Source organism: Tinamus guttatus, unplaced genomic scaffold (genome assembly GCF_059628265.1).
Source record: "Tinamus guttatus ecotype Peru unplaced genomic scaffold, ASM5962826v1 Tinamus_guttatus_pri_ptg000226l, whole genome shotgun sequence".
Classification (NCBI taxonomy): Eukaryota; Metazoa; Chordata; class Aves; order Tinamiformes; family Tinamidae; genus Tinamus; species Tinamus guttatus.
This window is the reverse complement of record NW_028288760.1, coordinates 1,031,126-1,055,176: the sequence shown is the minus strand read 5'-3', so window position 1 is coordinate 1,055,176 and position 24,051 is coordinate 1,031,126. Positions and strand designations below refer to the sequence as shown.

The following is a 24,051-nucleotide window of genomic DNA, read 5'->3' as shown; positions in this document are numbered from 1 at the left end:
CCATATTACATTATGAACTACCAGACGTCATGTTTCATTAAATATTTATTTGATGTATTCGAAACAACCACAGTCTGCATTGAGATTCCTCCTTACGCACAAATATCCTATAGGATAACACATGACCTGGGTGTGTAGACAGGTTTTGGAGGGAAGAAAGGAATGCACCGTTTGGAGCAAATAAAAACGGGGAAGATGGCAGGTATCCTCACGCTGCCGCGAGAAGCAGAAAAGCAGGTGCTGCAGGAAGGATCCAGGCTATGGTTGCTCTCTTCTCCCATTGATACAGCAGGATTTTGCTCCTACGGCTCGTGACCGCGCTCTGCCGCCAGCAGGGACATGGGAGCGGGTGGCAGCAACGCTAGATGTCACCCGCTCCCCGCGCCGCGGCCGCCACGGGAATCTCCAGGCAACAGCACGAGGCCAAGCGGGAGCACTTCCCACAACCACAGCATCCCAGAAACACCCAGGAGGGAAGCGCGGGGAGAGGGAGGGTTTCCCCAAATCGAGGAAATTTCCTTCTGCTGACACCGAAATATCTCTAAAGTTCCTCACTTCCAAATTCCCCGTGCATAAAAAAACCATTAACACACGCATCCGTCTCCGAAAGGCCAATCCATGTCCCCCTTGGAGGAAGGGGGACGTGGTGTCAATTTGGGGTAATTATTAAGCAATCGACTGCAACGTGTGCGGGTGGCGCCAACAGATCTCAAGACGCTTTTATAAACATAAATGAATTGAGCAATGACCCTGTGAACTGACGGAGCACAGTTTGCATTTGAAGGGACAACAGAACCAAGCTACAGAGAAATGAGACTGCATAGCCAGAAACAGAGCTCCGATTACCTGATTCCTCCTTAAAGCCATTTATAAAATTTAGTATATTTTAGCTCGGATACACTTTTTCCTCCTCTTGAGTCTTTTGACCGTAAACAGTCATAAACAACTATTCAGGGTTTCTAGGTACATAGGGAGTTTGTCCTTTGGGAAAGATGCCAAATAAGACGATCAAGCAAAGCATTAAAAGCTCTGAATGCTCTGAAACACAGCATTTGAATTTTACAGTGTATGAGTCACAACCAATAATGGTCCTTATTACAGCAGCTTGTATCGATGCGTTCATCTGTGAACACCTCACCTTTGCCATCGCTTGAACATGAGACATCACAGCACTATTTATTTTCTAAGATTTCTCCTGCTCTAAAGTAAAAACTGCACTGTTAACATCCTCCTCCAGAGTTACAACTACTCCAGGTACCACATACAGCCATAACAGAATCAAGTTCTTCCAAAAATACCCAGTGGAAGGGCCTTACTGATGCAGTCTCTTTTCCAGTCCTACGGTGTGGAAAGAAAGGGCTGTAACGAACCCAAATTACCTAAGTACAGCTAAAGACAGGCCCACAACCTGAACCCTGTTCCTTCTGGAAGGAGACGAACAGGAAAGCTCAGAGATTTGAGCCTTACCTTTAGAGTTTTCACAGCCACTGTGAGGTTGTACTTCTTCCAGACTCCTTCGTACACTTCTCCATACTGCCCTCCGCCGAGCTTGTGCTTCATCGTGATGTCAGTCCGCTCGATCTCCCACTTGTCGTAGTTTGGAGACACCCCATAAATGGTGGGTTTATTGCGTTTGGGGGCCGGGTAGTGCAGGGTGGTGATGAGGCCATCTGCTACCGTGGAGTGGTGATGGACCAGCTCTGCCAACGTGTTGAAGCGGCTCTCCGAGGAGACGTACAGCTGCGGAGCAAGGGGGAAGAGAGCTCATCCACACAGCGCCCGCTGGGGCGTTTATGTAGAAGCTGCACTGCAAAACTGGGACAGTGACGTGTTGCATCACCTCCACTCGCCCTGCAATCCTGGGAGTGAAACCTGCTCTCTAACACCAAGTCTAGGAAAATCAATGCTTACAGGGGAAACCCATGGATTCAGGGAAAACCAGTGGACTTTTCTGAAACAGTACGGAATTAATGACTGCAGAATAACATTAGACTGGCATGCTGTTGTTTAAAATGTCTTTTTTCATCAGGCTATTCAGGAAAGATTGTGCAGTCTGTTTTGAAGAGCAGGGATTGCTCACCTCACTGTTCTGAGCACGTTCCTATTTCGGTTATGCCCTTTTACCTGCCCAAATCCCCCATGAAGTCCCAGGACGCCTGGGCCAGGCCTCAGCACGGGGTTGTGTGACATGTTACACAGCAGCCTGTTCCTTTCCTGTGACGGGCAGGGTCGATAACACCCTGCAAGGGCTCTCTGTACAGACACATTGCACAGAGTAAAAGCATCACCCCCGAACGAGGGCCTGCTGCAGGGCATTGCTTTGTCACATTCTCAACCCCTGCTCCTGAACCTTTTTGATATTTATCCTGTAGATGCATTTTGAGGCTAGAAACCTGTTAGAGATACTGGGCAAGTGACTCGTTTCCACCACAGCTGCGTTGCCAGTTTTCACACTCAACCCCTGTCTTCTACTAGGGAGGGTGGCAAAAGCTAGAAACTAAAAGTGATGCTGATGGCACCCGATGGAGACAGCTCTGCTCATGGGTGCCCCAGCCTGACCCAGACAGACACACCGGACATGGAAGGCCTCCAGTTTCATATAAGGGACCAACATCTGGCAAGAGATAACCCTGCCAAAGGCAGCGCTGGTATTTCTGCCCATGAAATATCAGCTAATGGAAGAGCCCATAAGCAACACAGCGATCCTACCCCACAAGTGATACGTATCTGTGCTCAAGCTTCCCAAATGTGTGCTGAGGAGTTCATCAGTGCTGCTGCAGTGACCATCTGGCTGGGATTTCGGGAGGCCAGGAAGCCGACAGGGCTGCCAGGCATCCTGAAATCCCAGACTTGGGGCCAAATTCCACTTCTTTCACCTAGACAGAATTTTTTGGATGGAAAAAGAAAATGCAAAGCTCCATCTGTGAAGCTGCAGCCCCGAGCGAGTGTGCCCAGCAGAGACAGGTGATGCGGCTGCAAGAGACAAAAAGACTTGCAGGGAATTAAAAAAGCCCTCAAAGTGGAGCAGAGCCCCTGGACCGGAGCCTGGCGACGGCTGGATGGATGTTCCTTCTTTGTGGACGTCTGCTTAGAACAGCAGACTTAAAGAGAGGGAATAAGAGGCACCGCGGAAGGTCAAACGTCTCCGAGCAAAGGAGATCAGAAGGACTCTGAATAAGAGAAGGTGAGTGGGAAGAGGAGCTGCAACATCCAAGAAAGTCACAAAGGGTTGAGGCGACCCTTATCTGATTCCCAGGTAAGTTTTCAAGAAACAGCTAAACGCTCAAGTGTGTGCAGCGATTATTAACAGCAGAACCTGTCAAGCTACGTGGGCCATGGATTTATTTAAGAGTCACGCGATGGAAAGGTAAAAACGCTCAGCTCAGACACACAACGTAACCTACAAACGTCAACACACACCAGTGGAGCAGGTCTCAGCCAGGTGAGGCTGTGCAGGGTGGCCGGGGCTGCTGGCTCTCTGGCTGTCCCTATATCCCTCGGCAAGGTTTCGGGGAAATGAGCAAAAACAGCATTTCGCACCCAAAAAAGGTAACTACCGAAACCTACCCTGACGCTGATGTGAACTCATCAACCGTCGCTAAAACAGCAGTTCCTCAGAGGGCAGCAGCACCTGAGCTCCAGGGAAGGGGAGAACACACAGGGCAGCTAATCCTTCTATCGCTGCTTGAACAGAAGTTGTGCCATTAACTGCTCTGGGGACAGCACTGTCCCTTTGGATGCACGCGCACGCTCACAGTGGAACAGCCTCACACGCTAGACTGGAAAAATCCTCTTTCCTTCACCCTTATTCTCCTTTGGACACATTTGCAGATAGAGAAGCTCCTATGGAAACTTGTATCTTGAGAAAACAGAGGCATCCTTCTGGGGAGCATGTTCTCAATCCTGTACCAAAACAGGTCAAATATTCGTTTGGTGAAGTAACTAGATCAAATCTCGTTTCAACACCATAATAAGAAAAAACATTTTTCATGGGGGAAGAGGTGAAGTCACCTTAAAAACAGATATTCCTGAAAACCAAAAAGTGATAGCATAGAAGGTTTTTACAGCTGCAAGGCAAGAACCAAAGAGTTCTTATGAGCGTGAGTATTAGGCAGTGGTCTAGAGAGCTAAAACAAACCACACCTGCTTGGGAACCATTTCTGGAACTAGCTGTTCACAAATTACATTGAAGAGTAAAATCCAGAAGTATGGATGTAGAAAATTATGCTGAACTCTGCTGTCACTCGGAAATACTAGGGAGGAATGCAAAAGGAAGCTCTCAGTGCTTTGATGATAGCTTATATTTCATGACCTCAAAAGCTCATGGAAGTAAGAGTTTATCAGATGCTATGTACTTATTATATGACCTTATTACAGATGGAGAAAGAAGTTAAACAACTGGCCAGAGGTTTCACACTAAACCTTTAGCAGGATGGGGATTCACACTCTGAATCACCCTGTTCAGGCCTTGGAACAACACTCCCTCCTTCAGCATGTATAAACTTTTCACTTTGCATTAAAATACACAACTAAACAAAATCCCCACATACACCCATTCGGGAGGGTGTGTTTCCTAACCTCGCAGGGATTAAATCTGAGCAGGGGCTCCTGGAGACCTTCCTTCCTACCAGGGCTAACTCGAACCAGAGTCATGCCGACGTGTTTAAATCTTCATCTGGAATTTGAGGCATGTATCCCGGGAAGATGAGAGGAGGAGCAGCAGGAGCCAGGCCGCGCACGCGCTGGCTCTGTGCTAAAACCTCCCTTCCTATCGCCCTTCTTGCCCGTTGCTGGTTGCTCGCTGGTTTTCCGAGCGGTATCAGCCGAACTGCGACGCTGGCTCCGTCTCGGAGGGCTCCAGGCTGCTCCGCTCGTGCAGACGGCTGCTGCCATCAGAGCACGGCTCTTCACCCCTCAACACTGTCTCCTCGGGTGGCCAAAGCGACCCACGCCAACCTCCGACACGTCCTTACGGTGGAGGGACTTCTGCAGGGACTTCTCCCTGCCAAAATTAAAACATCCACCAAAAATACCCACAAAGGCCCTTGTCCCAGAGGAAGCGGGGACAGAGCCAGACGAGACACAGCGCCCTGGGGTCCCCAACGTGCAGAGCATCAGGGCCCTGCGCAGCGGCCGGGCGCCGCTGTCTGCTCCACGTGGCTGCGTCGTGGGAGGCTTCGCCGCAAGGGCCGTCAAGACAGGAAAACCAAGAGCTCCGCAGCACGGAAGTGGTTTACCAAATGACTAGCTGCCTGGTGCCAACCGGGCGAGAAACGTCATTTTTAATGATTTTCCCTCCAAAATTTAAGGAGGGTGGTCCACAAGAGGATGACCCGTGAAACCGGGACGTAAAAAGTCCCAGGGGATATACGTATGTTTTTTAGTTGTTGAATCCCTATGTGGTCAGCTTAAGTGCTGCTAAAATTAAGCCATGCTCAGCTCTTCCTAATCTCTTCAATATCTCTCTAGGAATAAAGGGTTGGATAAGGGCTGGGGCTCGGGATGTTCAGGAAGGCGCCTTCCTCGTGGTGACAAACACGGTGCGGGTAACGGAGCTGCTCCGAGCTGGGATTCCAGCCCGGCAACCTCCGTTTCCCAGAGGGAAATTGCAGGCATTAGCTGTTTTCCTTACCGACTCCCAGGCTTTGGAAGCGGGGCAGAGCTGCTAACCTGCCGCAGAGCCGGCGGCTACGCTGCAGTCACAGCCACCATGGGCCGCAGAGCCATTTTAATCAATTCTGCTGACCTGCACCTTTGTCAAGGGCACTAATTAAAGCATCCGTGTGGAAAATGAGCAGTTAACCTGGCTAATACAGACCTGGAGTGGTTACTGCAGCTCTGCAGGACTGTTTTGGGAGGATAAAAACAGCTCTGTCAGCTTAAAAGCCTTCACATGGCCAAGCCTTATGGAGCCAGACTGGGCAAGAATGTGCTGCAGCATCCCGGCCACGGCGTTCCTGACGGGGACCCTGGCTCAATACACTCACATGGGAACACTGCTCCTCTCCCAGCTTCAATCCGGAAGGAAGAAGCATTGCCGATGGAGACAGGAGGAGGAAAAATACTCCAGGCTTCCACGGAGAGCGCAGCACGTCAGCACCGGTGCTGCTGAGCACGGCGCGCGGCTGCGCAGGACGGGGAACGTGCCCAGAACCTTCTCGGTTCCTACCCGTCTGCAGAACGAGATAAAGCGTCTTTTGCCACTGAATAAAATCTGGTTATCTTCAAGATTTTACAGGGATGAAGCTGATTAACAGCAAGCAGTGTGTGTTCATTGCCTACAATCTTTTACTAAAAGATTTTCACTCAATAGCTACATTCTTGGGCTAAAGATTTTGCTGTTACTCATTGCTGTGAGAAGAATAAAGCTTTCAAGAGATAAAGGAAAATTAACCGTGGCCACCACGATGCTTTTTTCTTCTTCTTTTTCTGTCTATTTAATATTTTATTGGCAGAAAATCTACTAGACACTTGCAAAAAGGGCCTCAGTGGCCACACTCCAGATTCTCACTGCAGTCCTCTACAGGATTTAAGGAGTCGCTACTTAAAATAAATTCATTGAAAACACAAGATTTTCCAAAATCAAATGCTAACAGAAAGGTTTCCAAGAAATCTGCAAGTAAAAATGCTTTTAAGCTAATACTTCTCCGCAGCACACACAAGCAAGGCAGTGCAACACTACTCTAGCACATCAAAAGTGGAAAGAAAAAAGAAACTAGAAACTGAGCCCACCTAAAAGTGGAAGTGCCAACCCTGTCTTCACTGTTCACATGAAATACTGTGGTGAAACCATAGTAGTAGTTAAAAATGTGAAGAATAGCTGCAAAGGTATTCTGCCCCTAATATTTACAGAATTATTATTATGCAACAGGCACAGACTTGTCTGATTTTACAGTCTCTCGAGTCCTAGCGATTATGTTTTGAATGTATGGGATGCAAAAACATCCTTAGAGATGTTATTAATGATACCTATAGTGTTCAACTCTGACATAACTCTAATATCTCTGACCTTAATGTGTTTTGCTACAGAGCTGTGTTATATCTCACTGTAAGTTTGCTAAAAGAATCAGCTTGTTTCCTCATAACTTTGGCAGAATGTTACAGCTTATTACTACTCTATAAATGATGGATATTGCATTGAGGGCTCAGGGAGACACACAACTCAGTTGTGACGACCTGACCTTGTGCGGGCAGTGGATGGGGAATGGAGCGGGGTTTCTCGGAGGCTCCGGCCGGCACGCTGCCTACCTTGCCATCGGATGCAGTGTTTATCCTGTAGTGGTAGACCCTCCCCTCGTATCGCAGTGAGATGGACCTCTGTCCGGGGCTGCTCTCGCTCTCGCGCACGAGGAAGCTGCCGTTGATCCCGCTGCTCAGCAGGTACTCGGCAGCGTTGCGCGACACCGGCCCGTGGTACCAGGAGTGCTTCTCCAAGCTGTTCACGGGGGTGATGTAGTTGCTGGGGACCCAGCCTTGGCCGTTCTTGGTTTGGGCCTCGCACCATTCCCCGTTGTGGTTGTAGCCCAGGACACGGAGCTTTTCACCTTAGCACAAGGAAACATCATTATTAGACTTGGCAAAGCTGGGAGCCGAGTACAAAGACGAGTCCCTGCTGGCTTGCGGATCATTAAATAATCTCCTATAGGAAGGGATATCGGAGTGAGCAGGGAGCATGTGCATTTCTTTAAGCTTCAGTGGACCCATCAAAGGCAGATAAAGTCATGTGCATGTTTCTGAGTTCGTTAGACTCCCCTGTGGTTCTACAGCGGGTCTGATCCTGTAGATTCTGATTCTTTCTTAACAAGGATCTAGGAAATTATCCTTGAAATGAGTTGGTTTCAGAGGGACTAGATATATAGTAAAAAATAAAAAATCATTTTTATTAGCAAAGGAAGCAGATGCGAATTGGAGTCCACATAAGGAACAGAAAGACTAAGTAAGCAAACACTTCATCTCTATGGTCATTTTGCATTCGGGAGAACAATTAAAAGGACAGCGGCCAACCGAAAAAATCAGCTTATTTTAACTTCTTGGTTAACATTCTTGCTCCTAGCAAAGACCTTAGTTTTGGCAAACAATTTCTTGCCCAGCACAAAACCTCAGACAGATTTAACCTTTTAAGAGGTTATGACTTTGTGAAATACTTGTATTTGTTTAAGAAGAATTCCCACAGTAAAAAAGAATTCCATAGGGTTTCACATATAACTCAGTTGTTCCATAGTGGTTTGCCTATGTCTGCTCATACCCGTGGCCTTACCTTTAGTTATGCTGAGGGTATTGTCCCCACTTGCCACAAAATCGTACAGTGCAACAAAGAGATGGGGGTCATTTTCGCTCGGACAGGACAGGAGGTTTTCCTTGGAGTTCCAGCGAGCGGCTTCACTCAGACCTTGGGGCTCAAAATCAGTCGCTACCGGCCTCTGAAGGGCTTCTGCAGGGGAGAGAGCAAAGAAGAAAAAGCAGGTTCATTTGTGCTGATAAAAGGCACCTGGGTTAAGCCAGGCACTGACTGACATCGTTTCTCCACATATGTGGCCCTCATGCACCAAAAGGCCAAACACGGACAATTCCTTAAGGCCCAAGTCCTGCCACATGGACAGGGCTGGGAGCAGCACCCGCCGCGTGCAGCCCTCATAGGCCGGGCAGAGGAAAAGCCCCTCCTGCTCCCCCGTTTTGCTCACACAGTGTTCAGCTCGTGCCCTACTAATGCAAGAGATCTCAAAACGGAACCAAAGCACCTTTAAACGGTAAATCTCTTAATTATCCTATAAATGAAATCTCCAGATTGCGTGCAAAGCACCAGGGCAGCAGTTGCAAGACAGGGTTTATACCCAAAGTTAAGTATTTTAGTACTTCTAGAGTTCATAATAGTTTTTAATCATTTCTCTTCTTATTTGAGCACAAGGTTGTGCTTTTTCAGCTCCCTTCTCTCCTTTGCTGCTCTCTCAAAAGCAGCTAAGACTTTGCTTTGCACAACTGCAGGAGTCCCGAGATACCACAAGAGACTGGTAAAAACAGAGTTTTGCAGGTAAGAAAACACCAATCGCCAAAGCCTTTTGCTCCCTGCAGGATGCAGGGTGTGTAATATGCAGTGAAGAAACACCAGGCAAGCTGCACAAGGGGGAATTTTATTCCCCTCACTCCTCCAAAGCCCTCCATGGACACGGGGCAGCTCAGGGTGGCTGTGCCCCCATCTCCAAAGCTGCTGGAATTAACCCAGGATAATAAGCCCTGAAAAACTTTTCTTTTTTTTTTTTTTTTTTACTTTTCCTAAGGCAGAAATTATTCTGCTTTACTCAGCATCGCACCCTGACCCCTCGAGGTGAATACCCTTCCTGCAGGGGCACAGGCAGGGATTTGGAAGGAGAAATCCCAGGACACGGGTCTTCAGCACGTCGGCTGGAGCGCGGTGCTCCACGGTTTCTATCCCTACCTGCCAAGGGGCTGTGAGGGAGACGCAATCGCACCAAATATTTCGGAAGCGACAATTTCGGAACGCTCATTCGGTCTCAGGATGGGATATAAGCTGCACGAGTAGAGCAGCAATAAACTGAGGATGACACACGCCAAAAAGACATCTGGAAGGCAAATGGGGATTCTGGACAAGCCCGGAATAACAATGGGAAAAAATACTAAATATATTAGTATTTTTTACCCTTGTGATTTTATCCCCACAATAATAAATGGGATTATTTGCTAAGCTGGGGCAGTGCCACCACTGATCAACAGGCAACGTGGTGTCACCTCCCGAGCGGGTAGAGGCTCTCCAGGTGAATGTTCATGGGCACGAGCACTGCTGTATTCCTTGGAAAAGGCAGGATCACATGTGCGGGCAGGCAGCGGGAAAGCAAACGTGCACAGGGCTAGGCCCCTCTTCCCAGCCAAAGCAAGTCTGTAGGGAGATATATTTATACAGTGAATCAGAGGAGTCAAATAATGCTGCTTTATAAGCTGTTCCTGGGGCCGTACTACAGAGGTTATTTTTTTCCTTCCAAAAACACCCCTGCAACCTTGCGTTCCCCTCCTGCTTTCTGCATGGGGATACATTTTAATACTCCGGCTTTGCCTGGAGAAGGACAAGGCAAGAAAGGAAGGGAAAAGCCCCTTTGGAAAATGAAGCCCTAATCGTTTCAGCAGGCGAATGCTGTGACGCTGCGGAGCCCATTGAGGTCCCTTAGCGAGCGCCAGGGGACACGGTGGCACTGGGGACACCCGGTCAGAGGGGAGGCAGGAGGGACGTCCCTGGCAGCGAGGGGCCGCGCTGCCCCGGGACGCCCCGCGGCCTCGGCCAGGAAGGAAAACGCCTCCGTGCTGGGGCCTGATTCAACAGGAAGGCCGGAAATCCAAGGCGGGCGGCGCTCCAGGCGCGCGGCCGAGGAGGACGGGGACGCGGGAGCGAAGCCAGCGGCTCCCATGGGATCCCTCCTGCGTGCCCGGCCGGGCTCCCGGGAGCCGAGTTAGGAATCCTAAGGGCGCTGCCGAAAGGCGGGAGACCCAGCTGAGATGGTGCCCTCGTTCAGTTGTCCACAAAAGCCACCTCAACCACTGCTCTTAATCAAGGCTATAAGTAGACTTCAAGTAACTTCTATTTCGGCATTCGGCACAAGAATTTCTTAATTTTCCCCCCAAATTAAGTTTTTCCTGGGAGCTGTTGACGCTTGTAGGCTAAATGCTTTCGTAAGCGCCACCATCTCTTGCTCATTGCTGTTTACACCGGGGCAAGAATCACCATTTGGGATCACACAAAAACAATCCCGGATAGGAGGGGTTCTGGTGTAGACCAAAGTGAGCAGATTCCCTGAATAATTTAAGCGCCAGGAGGAAAGCAAGCGGGAGCCTGGAACAACGGCACATCCCAAGGGAGCAGCGGGCATTCCCGCGGGAAGGCAGAGACCTCCCGTCGCCCCACAAGACAAACATCCTGTGCTCTTGCAAGCCGCGTTGGCAGCTTTTCCATGAGGTTTTCCAAGCGAGGATACAGTCAGGAACCTCCTCAGAGGTAGGGCAAATTCTGCCCAGAGTTATCCCACTCCCCTTGCTTTTCCTTCCCCCAAGATGAGAAAAAAGCTGTGATGAATGGAAGAGCTACGCGGATTTAATGCGTTCAGATGTTCCCAGCCCTGCGCGCGTATGATCCAATAGCCCAGTGATTTCCTTAGTGGCCACTCACAGATTCCCTAGGCCTCATGGAATCTGGATTATGAATATACGTATTTATGTATCGCTAAAACAGACCCTGCCAAAAAAGAAGGATGGTTTCGTGTTTTCTTTCAGACTCATCCCCCTCGCTGAGCTCATGCTCGGCCTCTCCTGCCGCCCGCGCCAAGGCCAGCGCAACGTCCCCTCCGCTGCCACCAGCCCAAGCAGAACCATCTCTCGGAGATCATCCCATCATCCCGCTCATTTTTCTGCCTGTTTGTTGCCTTTTGGAGAGGAGGAATGCCGAGAGGAAGAGGGATTAGTTCACTTTCTGCAAGACCCGCTTGAACTCGTGCACTGAGTTCACTCTGCCTATACCCCCTCAGTGACGGGGTTTCTCCAACTGGCTACTCATCGCTGTAGATATCAAGAGTGCAGTAGTGGACACAACTGGTATTTGGATTTTATTCCCAAATCTGCTGCTGGATGTTGCTTGGCCTTAGAATAGACCCTCTGGGAGAGGAAGGAGGAAACAGTAACCAGAATCTAAGTGAGTTTCAATGACACTGGTGCATTTACGAGAACTTGACCATTTTTGCCCAGGTTTCTTTACTCATGCAACGGATGCAGTGAGATTTGCCCATTTCTGTGGCCAGGGAGGGGAAGCAGCAAGGAAAAAGCATGGGGTCCTCAGCGCAACCCCAGGCTATTCAAGGGGTATGAACATGTCCAGGGGTGAGCAGCGTTAGGCCTTGAGAGGCTGCAGCTCTTCACATAAAACTGTAATGAATTATGATTTCACCAGTAATATGGTGAAACTTCCCTCATTATAGTGCATAGGAAAAGACAACAAGCACCATGAGCCAGATTTTAGTAAGGATGGGACAGGGAAAACCACTGGAGTGAGTGTGAAACTACAGCAGGCTGGTGGGAATCCACATACAACGAATAGGAACTCCTGAGTGATGGGGGATGAGAGGCCAGGCAGTGAGGAGGAAAAATAGACACGCAGAGACAACGCTCGGAGCATCTCCGTGGTGCAGCACCACCTGCTCCACGTCCTGCTCCTTACGGGCATGTCTGTGGAAGAGGATCCCAGCAACACCAGGAGCATCCTCCAAATGGAGGATTTGGGCATCACCAAGAGCCAGACCAGGTTTGAAACATGCCCAAACGCACGAAAAGAAACGCTCCAAGGATGGGGCGATGGCTGTGACGGTGACAGGGCACGGTCCCAACAGGGACCGTCCGCACAACCCGAGAGCAGGCACTCGAGCAGTCGTTTTGGTGGCCCTAGCAATGGAAGGCTTTCCCAGCTCTATGGAGGACATGTACAGGTTTTACACGAGGTTCCTGCTTTTTGCTGGTAAAACAAGCCCAAAAAGGCAGCAAGATGGTTCCAGCCCCTATTTGGGGCACAGACATGCTGCGTTTCCAGATCAGATTGGCAGCGATACGTGTTGTGCCTCTTCCCTTCTAGTCCTTACCCTTTCTTGGTGTGAAGTGGGCGAGGAATCGCACAGCTTGGCAAAGGCAGAAAGGAAGCAGAGGATGACAGAAGTTCAGATCTTTCACATTTAAAAATAATATTTACTAGTGGGGATAAAAGCGAGAGCAACAACCACCCAGCTTAAACGTCAATGAGAAGTCTAAATAATCATTTGAACCAGTTACAAAATATATTTTTGGTCAAGTTCAGAGAGTCTTCAAGGTTGCAAGCCAGCAAAACACCAGCACACGACACTTGGAGCTTCAGCAAAGCCCCCTGCAACAACACACAGCTCCTGTCCTCCTCCTCCAGCAACAGGAAGGGGACTTTGCAAACAACCCTTGTTCCTGCAAAATAACAGCGTAAAAGCCCTTCAGAACAAGACTACTGTGGAAAAATATCCACCACCTACATGTGCCTGATTCCCAGTGAACCTTCTGTCAAGGCTTTGGACCTCTCCTATAAAGCCTGACCTCAACAGAGTATTTTCAAGAATTTGTTTAAAAATAAACATAGGTTTGATTTTGGTACAGTCCCTGGCTATTTACCGAGCAAACACCGCCGTGTTTTCGTTAACACATGGAAAGCAAAAGCAGAAATTGAATCAGGTGAAATTGCTCCTGACTGGTGGCATCTGGTTTTCCACGCAACGAACGGCCCTTTCATCCTCTAAGCAGTTATCTCAAAGCTTTCAGGGTCTGTTATAGCAAAGAAACTCCCAGCTTTCTCCTTGTGTCCTCAGCAGCTTCCCATATTCCTAAGATAACAAGAGCACAGTTAAATCCTCCAGTGATATCACCATAATCTCCTTAATCTCTTCAGAAGCTCCCGGGAGGCCGTGCCGCGTCGCGAAGGGGACCCGGCCGTTCGGGACATGGATCCATGAACAACAGTTGGACACAAGTTTGCTCCCTTAACAGGATCCAGCAACCCAGCCTTGCTAGGACTCCAAGGATGCAGGAATGATGGAAGGAATGACAGAAATCTCCACTTTTGTTCTCCCTTCAGACAACTATAGATTTTTTATGTCTGCTGTAAGAGATACAGAATTGACCTATAATGACGGGTCTCAAACAACCTCCTAATCGACTGTCACAGCAGGGCAACAAGCAGCGTGGAGGTTGTGCTTGCAACGTTTGTTCATCCTTCACGTGGTACCTGGACGTGGGTCCTGCCCCGTGCTGAGCTGGGCTGCTCCGAGAGGAGATGGTTCAAAAGAGGCGTCAAAGCCCGTTTCCCATCCCAGGAAACGCGGATCCAGCCCTCCTCTCAGAGGAGCGGGAGGTGACAATATCCCGGGATTGATTCGGGCTAGGATCACGTCACTAACTTGATACGGAGCAAGTCAAGCTACGCTCCAAGCCCGTTATGCAACCGCGCTGCAAAGCGGGGAGGGGAAGGAGGGGGAAAGGGTCCGTTTCTGTACCCCGCTCGTAACGTGCACACGGAGGGAACTTGCAGGGGTGGCCAGGGAAACACCCTGGTAACATCATCCTGCTGGAGACAGGCCCCAGAACGCTCGGCCCAGTCTCCAGGGGCCGAGCTCAAGGATGCAGCTGAGCAAGAAGGGGCCCAGCCGAGCTCAAAGCTCCTCCTTAACGCTCAGCGTGACCACGGCCAGGCCGTATAGGAGGAAACAGCACAAATACGTTTTAGAGGTCTAAAACTTCGCAGAAGGAAGCAGTCCTACACACACAGGAATGATCAAACCTGTTTAGACGCATCCGCCGCCCCATTAGGGGTGCAGGCTATTTTATAAGTAAGCACAATTAGGATTGCAAAGGATAGAGACGGAGCGGGGAAAAAAGAAGTATTTGGGGTAACCGCCTTCGATTTGGGGCAATGGGAAGTTCCCCTTGGCCACTGAGGGCACCCGCTAAGGTCAGGCTCGCGACGGGCCGCTCCGCCGCGCGAGGCCAGCTACCGCTTCCGAGATTCCTGAGCCATGAATTTGCAGGGAACGATTCCCCGCTGAAGATTCGAGAGAGCGGAGCAGGGGCCGCCCGCGCCGGGCCGGGCCGCTCACCCGGCGCCGCGGCCGGGTCCCGCTGGCACGCGGATTATTCGCGCGCAGGCCGCAGCCAGAAGCACAAAAGCAGCTGAGGAATGCGGCGCTCGCGGCACCGCCGCCGGCCCCGGCCCGCGCGGCCCTCCGGCAACGCCAGGACCCGGCGCCGCCAGCCGCAACCTCCGTGTGCGGGAGGGAAACTGAGGCAGGACGGGGGGAAGAGACCCACGCCGGGTCATGGGACGAGCTCGTGCTTTGGAGCTCTCCAGACCTAGCGAGGCGCCTCTATTGAGTTTATATTATAGTTTCTGCAAAACTCTACAAATAATCCTCAAATTCACCTTCTAAAAGCAACCACGCCAGTAAATTCCGTTAGGAAAAAGAAGCGCAGGGCGGGATAACGCCAAGACGACAGACACGGAGAACGTTTTGCCGCGCTCGCCGGGCAGACGGACTCGGTCAACGCACCCCTCTGTGGCGGGAGCTGCTTTTCCCCATGCCCCAGGCCGGGAGGGCCTCCTCGGGGCGCGGGGCCGGCCCGTTTGGGGCGGCAGCGCCGTTGCCGTTTCGCAGCCATACATGGCAGAGCCGCGCGGCCTTTGTACGCGCCCTAATGGGAATCACCTGGCTGCCGAGCAGGCCCGAGGCCGCCGGCTCCTCCGGACGCCCCGCGGCTCCTCCGGACGGGCCCGGCGGCTCCCGGCGCCGAGCCGAGGGGAACACACAAAGCCGGGCGTTCGGGAGCGCCGAAACGGCGGCGTTCCCAGCGCGGCGGAGGCCCCGCCAAGGGCCTCCCGGCCTCCGGGCCTCCCGGCGCGGAGCCGTGTCCGTGCCCGCCCCCCCGCGGGCCCCGCTCCCAACTCACCTTCCAAGTAGCAGCTGGAGGACGAGGAAAGGCCTTTCTTGGACTTGCAGCCCACCAATTTCAAGCAGATCTCCAACATTTTCATTTGTTAGAGTTTGGCCTCAGCTTTCTCTTCCGCCTTCCCCCCACCCCTCCTCCTCCACTTCAGGTTCTCGTGTGCAGCAAAATTATCCGTTTTTCTTTTTTTTTTTTTAATGATAGAAGTCTAAAAATCCAGTGCTCTAAAACCATTAGGATAACAAGCCCGAGAGGCAGAAAATCCTTGGGGCCCGTCTCTGCTGTCCCGGGGAGTTAACTCCGGCCATCTTTCCTTCTCCTCAACTCTCTGGGCGGGAAGGAGGGAAAAGAAGTAAAAAAATAAAAAAAAATGAATAAAAAACCAGCGTAAAACGGCCAGCCGAGTTGGAGGGAGCTACATCCTCGGGCGCGCGGCACTTTGTGCAGGCAGAGGCGCCGGGGGCCAACAAAGGGACCCGTCAGCCCCGGCCGCCGCTCCTGCCTCCATGACATCAGGGCCAGCAACGCCCTCGCTCCTTAACCCTCCTGCTCCCAGGCGGCCCCGCGCCTCCCGCGAGCAACAAGTTTGCCCATTCTGGAAGAATTTAAAGAAAAAAAACGCGGCGGTTTTGAGAGGGGGAAGGAGGCGCGAGGCGGGTCTGGAAGGGCTGTTGCAGCAGGGAGTTCCTAAATGCAACAGCCAGGGGCTTGCAGGGATGGGATGGTGCAGTTTGGTACGGGAGAGATGGAAAGGCCGCACTTCTTGCACCTGAAGGCAAAGAGCACAAGGTACCAGGGAGCTAGAGGTCTTTGCACCCAAAACGCTGCAAGTTTGGCATCCCCGTGCTGAACACAGCCACATAAATCCAAATCTTGACTGATGCTTCATACTGCCTGCACCTTGCTGCTACCGAAGGGGCCAAAAGCACTTTTTCCCCCATTAATTTTTTATTTTCTTTTGCAGGTTTCCCAAGGTTACATCTTATTCGCTGCTCTCCAGCTTTGTATTTTTGATACGATTACTTTCTGGCATTGTTGTGCCACCTTTCTAAAACCACCATCGTTTGCTTAGAAACACTTATATTGCTCGGTAGAGCAGGTACCAAGTTCAGTGCACATTCACCTGTCTCTGCCGCGTTACGGATTCCCCTTCACTCATTTTCCAAATCCTGGGGTGCTTTTACTTCTTGAAGCAGGAGGAGCCCGAGGGGCAAAGTCCCCTGCAGCGCGGGGAGCACTCGCTGTGGCCCTGCAGGATCAGCAAATTGGCCAATCTCGGGGTTTCTCCCTGAAAACTTCCCTCAGCATCCGATGGTTTCCCTCAGCAAAGCGCTGCCTGGCTGCTGCTCCTTTGCCCTCCGAGGTTTTCAATAGTTTAGTGCTTTAGGGGAAACGCCGCGTGCTTCCAGCGGCTGAGGACCATGTGTCTGGGACAGCAAACACTGCTCAAACGCTTGAAACGTTATTTTACAGCATTACATTAGATAAACTAGGAAATAGAGAACTTAAAAACTTGCTCCGAGGCTGCCCACAGAAGAGCCAAGGCTACGTACACCATGTCTCTACTCTAGCACTCCTCAAATGCACTAGAAAGTGCAACTATTCCCTCCCACCTCCCTTCAGAAACAAACTAATTGCACAGAACGCTACCAAAAGAGAGGAGTTAAACGCAGATTTTGAGGAGAAGGGTTATATAAAGCACAGGAGGAGCTTAGTTATCACATGTTACGGCCCAGGGTCACATCAGGGAGCTGAGATGAAGCAGCATCCTAAGAGCAGACCCGAGATCTTGCATGCTACTTCTTTTCTGTGCGATGAGCATCTCTGTCCGCAGCTGTAGGAACCAGGATTGCAGGAAGATCATGCTGGAATGAAGAAGGGTCCTGCCATCAGCAGCACCCAAGCATTACGATGAAGGCTAATACAAGGAGCGCCAGCAGAATTAACAGGGATTACATTCGTGGTGGACTCCTGGGGTTCCTCTTCCCGAAGGGGAATGCCTCGCTCCAATTAAATTAACCCACTTGCTGAGGAATCTGACCGGAGGAGAAATGCCTCCGCTCAGGGAGTTAAGCACAAAGAGTTATGCTGGGATAACTCCCCGCGTAGATAAACCCTTAAATTAATTCCCTTTATTTCTCCACCCAGACATGCTTGTGTGGTCCCCCTGCTACAGGCTTCATCCATCACTTCCTCACTGGTGTCACGGCAAACGAGGCTGTAAGTGCTCTGCAGCAAACGCCTCCTTAGTTTACTGCATGCCATGAAATGAATGGGTGGTTCAGAAATAAAAGCCATCACAGACTCTGCTCCCCTTACGGCCGACACGCATTAATCCCTTTTGCATTTGTGTGTCCTATGCACATCTCAGAATAAAACCCGTCCCGAGGAGGGCCTGGACTGCTCGGTGACTGATGCAACCTCTAGCTAAGTCTGTTACACAACAGCAAAACAACTTTGCTTGGAAGCGGATGCCAAAGGCCTCGTGTTCGACGTCCTGCTTAAAGCAGGGCCATCTTGGAAATTAGCTCACGTAACTCCAGGCCTTTTGCTGCTGTAACTGAGTCCTCAGCCTCTCTGGGCACTGTGAAACCATCTCCCTCCCTGCACGTTGGAGCGGTTGCCTCTCCTTTTTTGCTGTGCACCTCGGGAGGTGGCTGAATAGAGCAACTGGATCCCTTCAGCTTTCCCTTCCCTACGTCAGGGGAACCTCTCGCCAGGCATCACGTGCTCCAGCCCTGCCATCCCGGAGGATCCAGCGCAATCCAGGATGCCGGCAGCCCTCACTGCTTATGCTCATGCAAGACAGCATAAACCTCCTGTTTAAGCTTCTTCTAACAGATAGTTTTACCCCTTCCTTTCTTAGCTATCCCACCCGGGAGGACGGTTTTTTCCAAACGAGCACAATCACACACATGCACGACAGCCGCAGCGAGGGAACCGGACACCGCGAGCAGAAAGTGAGTTTTGGCATCAGGCACCCTGTTAGCAGCTGGAGTGAATTTTGCTGTGATAACATTAAAAACAGCTTGAGTGCTCTGCATCGCTTTAAAAGCAAAGCTTAATTTCATTTTAAAAATCCTCTTCTGATACACAGGAAGATAACAGAATTTGAAACCTCAAGCACCGGGCAGTTTTGGTAGGCACATTCAACTGCCGCAGGATGAAAAAAAGCCTATTGAAGGAGAAGCAGCACAAACGAGGAGTTAAAGCCAAGGAGTAAAAGGGTGAGCCAGAAAAAGAGCAGATTCTTGCTTATTGTTGCGAATTACCTGGGTCTTGTCTTGCTCTCCTGCAATCGCAGCCAAGGGTTTCCCCAGATGCACGGGACGACTAACTCACTACGGCAGGTTAAGCCATCACTGGACGTATGGAGCAACAAAAAGTTGCTCATATCATTTATAAGATGCATTTTTCTTCTTATTAAGGAAGAAGGTTAAGAGGAACCATTTGGGGCACTCACAGGTCACTGTCTTTACCATTAGGAACACGTCCACGCCACAGAACACTACCCTAGCACACAGCTCTCTCCTGATGGCATATTGCTAGAGTGGAGCAACACCTTCCAACACCCTTACCTGATTAAAAGAATTTATGTGTATATGAAAATGATCAAAGAAACCCATGCTGGGGCGTATGACCAACCACAGCATGTGCTCCTGCCACAGGCGAGCCGAGGCTGCGCTTTGATCCCGCAGCACACGCGATGCTGCCGGCTCACGCCGGGGCCGGGACAGCTTGGGAGAGATTCCCATTTTCTTTTGGGATCTCTGATCCCCCCCATTAAACAGCTCCACCAAAACTGGTCGAGTCTCTGGACGCTGTTTGAGGAGTCAAACTGTAGTCAAACACCTCCCAGTTTTGTACCTGTCCTTTGACACCTTGTAGGGCACAAAGCTACAAGTGCAGGCAAGTCCTTCAGGATGCTCGGACCTTCCCTGCCTGCTCAGCAGCGATGGCACTGCGCAAAAAGGCAATTAGCTTCACGAGTCATTAGTAATGCCTGCCACACATGAGGGTGAGAAAAACCATCTTTTTTTTTTCATAAAGGGGAAAGTCCTTTTTTTCCCCATAAAAAGATGACTGTAGCTCACCAAAACCTTCCAAGTTTGTTCACAGAACTAAGGAGAAAGCCCAAGCCACCCAAAAATGTGACTCCCTAGAGTAGCTACTGTCCCCAACGCACAGCAAGTTACCACCGAGGGCACAGGGTGATTTCTGTCCTTCGGAGGCCACCAACACACTGCGATGAGCCCTGCAGGAGCACAGACCAACACGGCAAAGGAACAGATCCCAACGGCTCTGGCACCTGGGCCTAGTAAGCACCACACTCACGGGAAGGGACAAGGGGAAAAAAGGAAAAAAAAAAAAGAAAAAAAAAGAAAAAAAAAGAAAAAAACAAAGAAGAAAAAAGAAAGAAAAAAAAGAAAGAAGAAAAAAGAAAAAAGAAGAAAAAAGAAGAAAGAAAAAAAAGAAAAAAGAAAAAAAGAAAAAAAAGAAAAAAAAAAGCACAGTGGACTTTTTGTAACCTGACGCATAACTGGAAAACAGAAGGTTTTGCAACACAGCGCGGGCATTTGTTGTCTTCCCCCTCGACTTCGCAGATGTTTGTTATTTGTGATCTTCATGTCTGAAGGAGCCGGGTGAAAATGGTGGGATTACCGACACGGGATGTTAAACTTGGAAATTCCTCCCAAGCAACGGGGCACAATCCTTATTTCTAAGGCGGGGGCAAGAACAAGGGTACCACGAAGAGCAGGAGAATGCTTGATTCCCGACAGTAACTAAGCAGTTAATTCCTTCCTTCCCTTGGAGAGCTGGAAAACTCTGCCAAAGCCGAGGACCAGGCCTAGGAGATCAAGTTACAGCTGGGGAGGGGGTGGAAGGGGAGAAGGCGCAAAGCAAACAAGGCTGCTGCAGCCCGCGCGGAGGAACATGGAGGCGCGGGAGGGTTCCACGCGCTTCCCGGCGTTCCCGTGCGCTTCCCGGCGTTCCCGCGCGCTTGTGGACTCCCAGCTCCTCCTTCAAGGCACAGACAGCAGTCTGGGCTCGCCACATTAGCTGCAGCAAAGCCTGTCGTACACAAACCAAGGGATAACTAGGAGTGAAGGAGCTGATGCCTCTTTCTCCCCGTTGTGCTGCCCCTGTTTGTCGCGCGCGGTGCCAGCCTGGAGGAGCTGAACTCGGCTGTCCAGACTGTGCGGCGAGCGCGGTTCCTGCTGCCGCACGTACCGGGCCCTGGAAACACCTCAAAAACAGAGTTACGTCCCCTCTAGCACCAATATCCCCAACAGAAACCTCTCCAGGACCTGCCCACGGCATGGGCCACCGCCGGGGAGCACGGACAACCCGGACCTGCAGGCCTGGACACTTCACTCCCGCGGGAGCGGTGCTTTTGGGAAAGGGACGTCCTTGGTAACTCTACACGTTTCAAAACAAGGCATCCGCATTCACTGGCTGGGAGCTGCAGGGTTCAGCCTCTGCCCACAGCCTCCCTGGCGCTGGCGGGTGAAGTGCCCGGCGCTCCACAGCCGCTAATTACTTCTTATTCCCGCGGTGAGAAATTAAATACACGCTCCCCAAAAGAAAAAAGCTTCCAGTTAATTAGAGCTGCCTGCAGCAACGGTTCCCTCCAAACATGTCAGCATTTTATTTTGTTGTCAGGACACACTATAAGGAGTTTTAAGAGTCCTGCTGGGACTATGACGTAAAGGCAGGCCCAGCGTTTGCTCTCGTGGAGGCCGTGGCCAACGGCAGAGATTTGGGACGGAAATGAGCTATTTCACTGTCGAGAAGGGCAAATGCAGAAACGTCCAGCTGCCTCCTGCCTCACCTGGGCCAAGGATGCAGAAGAAAGGTTTCCAGTTTCACTCCTGCACTGTGCAGGGTAGAGGATGCAATTCATGCACTAGCTTATATATATAATATATCTTCAATTTACAAACACAGAAGTTCCTTGAATGATGTTTAAGAAGCTCGGGACATTCCCTCTAGGTTGCCCCATTACGACAAATCAAAAGTCTGATCCAGAATTGATCAGGGAAAAGCTCTTAAACTGAATCCCTTCAGGGCGAGTTTGGTAGGTGTCGGGCACAACGCTTGTAATGTTTGCACTTACGTTTAGAAAAAGGCATGAGAATGGGGGCTGCTCACCTCATTTCTGCCCTTCCAGGCATGAAACAAGGCAGAGAAAAATAAGAAAAGGGAGGAGTGAAAAACAAGTCAGTGCTACACACCTCCAGTAACCCAAAACTCAGCCTTTCGGTGCGTTTGAGAAATGCCAAGTTCCTCCTGCTCACGCTCTCCCCCTACCCTACCTGCCCATCGCTAATCAGAGCCAGTTGCAGAGGAATATCCTGTGTGCGCTGAGGTTCACGGCTCTCGGTACGACCAGGGACTCGAGATTCCTTCTGCCCACATACCAGACAGAAAATAAAGAATGTTACAGAAGGATAAATGAATAGCAACAGTCAGCATCCTAGCAGCTATCTGACCCTGCTTCACACCGGCCCTGTCGCCGCCACGTCTTGCATTTTAGACTCAACTGACTCACTTCGACGCTTCCAGGGAGAGATTTTGAAATCCTACACAAGTAATTAGAGAGACAGAGAGAAAAAGTCAAGTAAGATACCTGCTATCGCTCTGGAAATTTGACATATACCTCTGGAGCACGCACATGGTGGAAATCCGTATTTTTTTTAAGTTATAAAGAAAACTTAGCAACATCAGTGTTCTCTCCTAAAGCCAAAGGGGAGACCTGCAGCCTGTCCGTGCTCCTTTCCATGGGGACATTGCAGCTCCACCGGCCCCGCCGTGTCCCATCGGAGCAGGGATCAAGGCGATGACTCCGCGAGCTCCCGGCGGCTGCTCCCAGCGCAAGAAAAGCCGTGAGCAAATGGCAAGAGCAGCTGGGAAAACACAGTCCCGACACCGAGCAAGGGCCTGCGGCCAGTTAATACCATTTAAATCCGGTGTGATTTAGTCCCACCTTTCCCACCCTCTCCGTTTTGTAGGCACCTGCGCTCACATAAGCACGTGGCGACGGGGCTGAGAAGCTGAAGCCCTTCCTGGCGATACGGTCATAGAAACCCTGGGCTGGTCAGCCCAAATACAGGGGTATTTCATTAAATCACTCACGGGGCATCACGGGGACCGCTGGGGCAGGCAGCCCCGGGTCGCGTTTCCACCCGAAATGGAAGTACTCGAGCGAGCACCAAGAAACAGGCCACGCTCGGGCCTAAGCCGGGAAAGCGATGCCTCGAATTCCTAGACAGCTGACAGATATCCAGAAATGCCACAAAGCTGCAATACAGACCAAACTCTTGGAAAATAAAATGCATATTTGTGAGAAAGCCTGTCTTGAGCAAGAAGTTCCTCCACGGGCTTCTCCTCATTCGGGAGGTATTCCATCCAGAGCCACACAGATGACAACATTTGGTAGTTAAACACAATTTTTCTCATTCCCATTTGAGCTCCAATCTGTATTTTAGCTCTGTGTCCATAATAAGCCGTTCAGACACGTGACATGTTATTTCTGCAGACTGAGAGCCTCTAGTATAGGCTCTTATTAGCATTGCTTTAATCTCACCGTCCCCATGAAGGAAAAGTCATACAACACTCCTAGCAAAAATAAACAACATCCAACACTTGCTGAAGTTACAACTCTCTCTCCCAACATGCTACAAAAGGAATGGAAAATACCACATATTGCCCAGACACCATACAGCAAACTCTCCTCCTCTTTGCATTTACCAGATGGTCTGTCCAATACAAGAATTTGGGATCACTGCAGAAAGCCCAGGCCCGTTTCACTAGTTCCTGTTGTATGAAGCTCCCCTTTCAGGCCTGTAAAGCAAGTGAGATGGGTTATATCGAATGGTTACGGAGACCGAACACTGAATTCCCTAAATAAGTAACAAAAGCAACGTGCCCAGCAGCAGGATTTTAAATCATATATCATATCATTTATTTGATCAAGAGAAAGGGCAGGAAAAAAGCCCAGTCGATGCCGTGAACTCTCCTTTGGTAACTGTACCTGAAGTGAGTGTTATATAAAGGATGTCACAGTGTCATTGCAGAGGCTTTTGCTTTCTGAGGAGTTGATAATAGCTCGGATCATTTTGCACTTTGCCAATCCTTCCAGGGTGATCTGGGCTTTAAGGTGATGAAAATTCTTGAGAATCAAATTCAGGGAATATTAACCATAGAGCTTAACCATAAGGTATAAAGCTCTAGAAATACAGACACCACGGTTTGGTTTCAGTCTGCTTCACATTTCTCATGTAACATTAAATAAACCAGATAGCCCGTGTGCCTCCATCTTCTCCAAGTGTAGAAGATTTTCGTGCCACTTGGCTTCTGGAAGCACATCCCACACCACAGGCAGAAAGCCGCACGTGCAGGTATCGTAAGAGACAGAAAAAGGGGCTAAATCCAAGGATAACAGGCAACTTCTCCTGTCGCACACAGGAATGCTTTGTATCCAGGAGGAAGAGGTTTCCACGTAGCAGAAGACCTTGGAGGCTCTTCCATGGAGATAGGAAAGTACCTCAG

General features: G+C 50.3%; 1 protein-coding gene across 2 annotated transcripts in view; it reads right to left on the bottom strand.

The window, feature by feature from the left end:
* The window catches only part of ABL1 (ABL proto-oncogene 1, non-receptor tyrosine kinase), a 65,503-nt gene that overhangs the window by 13,149 nt on the left and 28,303 nt on the right, over positions 1-24,051 (bottom strand). The window contains exons 1-4 of one of the 2 annotated variants that reach the window (XM_010211206.2): positions 15,502-15,864; positions 8,258-8,431; positions 7,249-7,544; positions 1,468-1,740 (exon numbers count right to left, since the gene is read on the bottom strand). In XM_010211206.2, coding sequence (XP_010209508.2) covers positions 1,468-1,740; positions 7,249-7,544; positions 8,258-8,431; positions 15,502-15,586 — 828 coding nt within the window. In that variant the 5' untranslated portion in view covers positions 15,587-15,864. Of the gene's footprint in view, positions 1-1,467; positions 1,741-7,248; positions 7,545-8,257; positions 8,432-15,501; positions 15,865-24,051 lie in introns of those variants that run through there. The other variant, XM_088525276.1, reaches the window with a different exon arrangement.